Source organism: Eimeria acervulina, genomic scaffold, assembly GCF_000499425.1.
Source record: "Eimeria acervulina Houghton genomic scaffold, Eah_scaff899, whole genome shotgun sequence".
NCBI classification, from domain to species: domain Eukaryota; phylum Apicomplexa; class Conoidasida; order Eucoccidiorida; family Eimeriidae; genus Eimeria; species Eimeria acervulina.
This window is the reverse complement of record NW_013549533.1, coordinates 6201-8967: the sequence shown is the minus strand read 5'-3', so window position 1 is coordinate 8967 and position 2767 is coordinate 6201. Positions and strand designations below refer to the sequence as shown.

At 56.5% G+C, this 2767-nt stretch overlaps 2 protein-coding genes across 2 annotated transcripts in view; one reads left to right on the top strand and one right to left on the bottom strand.

Annotated features, from left to right (window-relative positions):
- Positions 1–2316, bottom strand: part of EAH_00051670 (hypothetical protein, conserved) — a gene marked incomplete at both ends in the record, with an annotated part of 2910 nt that extends 594 nt beyond the window's left edge. Inside the window, 2 exons of the mRNA XM_013394168.1 lie at positions 97–2166; positions 2296–2316. Coding sequence (XP_013249622.1) covers positions 97–2166; positions 2296–2316 — 2091 coding nt within the window. The remainder of the gene's footprint in view (positions 1–96; positions 2167–2295) is intronic.
- Positions 2317–2460: 144 nt separating this feature from the next.
- The window catches only part of EAH_00051660 (hypothetical protein, conserved), a gene marked incomplete at both ends in the record, with an annotated part of 4047 nt that continues 3740 nt past the window's right edge, over positions 2461–2767 (top strand). Inside the window, one exon of the mRNA XM_013394167.1 lies at positions 2461–2668. Coding sequence (XP_013249621.1) covers positions 2461–2668 — 208 coding nt within the window. The remainder of the gene's footprint in view (positions 2669–2767) is intronic.

Genomic DNA, 2767 nt, shown 5'->3' with positions numbered 1-2767 from the left:
GCAGCAGCAGCAGGAACAGCAGCAGCAGCAGGAACAGCAGCAGCAGCAGGAACAGCAGCAGCAGGAACAGCAGCAGATTTGTGTAGACTGCCTCACTAGGACGCTGAGCGTTGTGGTGTTGGAGAGCACCAGCAGCAGATGCAGCAGCAGCAGCACCGCAACAGCAGCACCCATGTTCGAGGAGAGACAGAGAACGATGATAACAGACTGCCGCAGCAAGCTGCTTTCTGCTGCTGCTGCAGCAAATGAAACTACGCTCTTATTAAAGGGACAGGGGCCCGTCAACTGCTCTGCTGCTAAAGCAACAGAATCCCTAGCAGCAGCAACCCCAGCAGCAAATGCCAGTGACCGCAGGCGCCTTTGTTCCTGCTGCTGCTGCTGCTGCTGCTGCTGCTGCTGCTGTTGTAGGGATGGGTTTGATCGTGCTGCAGCTGCTGCAGGGTCTGTTGCTGCATCTTTGTGTGTTTGCTGTGTCTGTAGCTGCTGCTGCTGGTGCTGCTGCTGCACAGCAGCAGCAGCAGCAGAAGCAGCTCGCCAGGCTTCTAGAGCAGCAGCATTTAGCTGCAGCTGCGTAGGGGGTGGAGGAGGGTCAGAAGGAAGCCCCACTGTGGCTTGCAGCAGCAAACGGAGACACTTATGAATGATACCCCTTCGCTGTGCAGCAGACAGTCTGGGCTGCTGCTGCAGCAGACGCTCTTCGCTATCTGTCTCTGCTGGTGAATAGGGGGAGTATGGAGATGGAACCAGCAGCTCCAGATGCTGCTGCTGCTGCTGCTGCTGCTGCTGCTGCTGGTGGTCTGGCTGCTGCTGCTGCAGCAGCAGCACAGCTTGAGGCTCTCGCTCTATAAGAAGGAGACGCCTAGAGACGGCATTAAAGACGAGGCTCTTAGCATAGGCATGCTGCTGCAGATCTACATGTATTTGCTGCAGGTTAAGAACAACAGCAGCAGGAGACAGCAGAGCGTACACCGCAAAAGCAGCAAGGAGACAGCCGTACAGCAGCAAAGACACGAAGCAGCGAATGTTATTTATGCCTATACATTTATTTATCCACGGGCAGTGATGGTCTTGACGAGCTACGCATACACCGCACGCCCCACAGTGCCGGATCCGATCCCCTTTCAAGCGCCCGCACCGACCGCACACACTCCAACGAACCTTGCTGCTGCTGCTGCTGCTGCTGCTGCTGCTCATGCTGCTCCTGTTTCTGCTGCTGCTGTTGCTCGCGCTCGTGCTGCCGCTGCTGCTGCTGCTGCTGCTGTTAACGGTGCTGCTGCAGGTGTCGGTGTTGGTGGTGGTTGAGGTGGGGCGGGTCGTGCTGCAGCTGCTGCTGCGGCTCGTGCTGCTGCTGCTGCTCAGGCTGCTGCTGCTTCGGTTAATCCGCCTAGCGCTGCTGCTGCTCCTCCTCCTCTTGCTGATGCTGTTGATGTTGCTGTTGCTGCTGCCACTGTTGTTCTTGCTGCTGCTGCTGCTGCTGCTCAGGGAACGGCTGCGGCCAACGCGCTGCGCGGAGGTCTTGTGGCTGTTGCTGCTGCTGTCGCTGCTGCTGCTGCTATCGCTGTTGCTGCTGCTGTCGCTGCTGTCGCTGCTGCTGTCGCTGCTGCTGTCGCTGCTGCTGCTGCTGCTCCTTCGCTCCTTGAAGCAGGCAGCAGAGAGCATAGCTCCTCCCATTTCAACCTCAAGACAACAATGCTGCTGCGGCTGCTGCTGCTGTTGCTGCTGCTGCTGCTGCTGCTCATCATCCCAAGGAGCGCCACCAGCACCAACAGAAGCAGCAGATGGTTTTGTTGCTGCTGCAGCACAATTCCCACTGTCTGTTGTTGCTGCTGCTGCTTCTGCTGCAGTGTCCTCTGAAGCTGCGGCGTCAACTGCTGCTGCAGCAGATGAGAAGCGTGCTGCTGTACTATGAGCAGCAGCAGCAGCAGCTTTTGCTGGTGTTTCTGCTGAAGTGTAAGGCGGTAGTTGCTCCAGGTGTATATCAGCTGCAGCGGGATCTGACGCATCGGCAGGAAGAGGAGAAGCAGCAGCAGCAGAACCAGCAGCAGCAGAACCAGCAGCAGCAGCAGCAGCATCGGGAGCAGCAGCAAGAGCGAGGGGGGTGCCGCAGAAGCGATGGGAGAGACGGATAAAAGCATTTAGCTGCTGCAGAGTTATATTACCCTCTACCTTCGGAGGGAGACCAGGAGACAAACAAATACAAGAAAAATAATTATAATATGTACACCCCAGCAGCCACAGCCCCAAGCAGGCTTCGAGACAACACCAAGAAAGCAGCACACGCTGCAGCAGCAGAACCAGCAGCAGCAGCAGCAGCATCGGGAGCAGCAGCAAGAGCGAGGGGGGTGCCGCAGAAGCGGTGGGAGAGACGGATAAAAGCATTTAGCTGCTGCAGAGTTATATTACCCTCTACCTTCGGAGGGAGACCAGGAGACAAACAAATACAAGAAAAATAATTATAATATGTACACCCCAGCAGCCACAGCCCCAAGCAGGCTTCGAGACAACACCAAGAAAGCAGCAAACGCTGCCACCATTGCTGCTGCTGCTGCTGCTGCTGCTGCTGCTGCTGCTGCAGGTGCTGCAGCTGCTGCAGTGCTCTCTACCCTGGGGGGCCCCCCATCAGAACCGCAGAGGAAGACGGGGGCCCCTAACCTTCTTCTTCTTCTTTGTTTCTTGTCCTTCTTCTTTTATTTTAAAGCTTCTTCTGCATGCGCATGCATTTTATCGTTTTTTGGGCTTACACTTCTACTTGTTGCTGCTGCTGCTG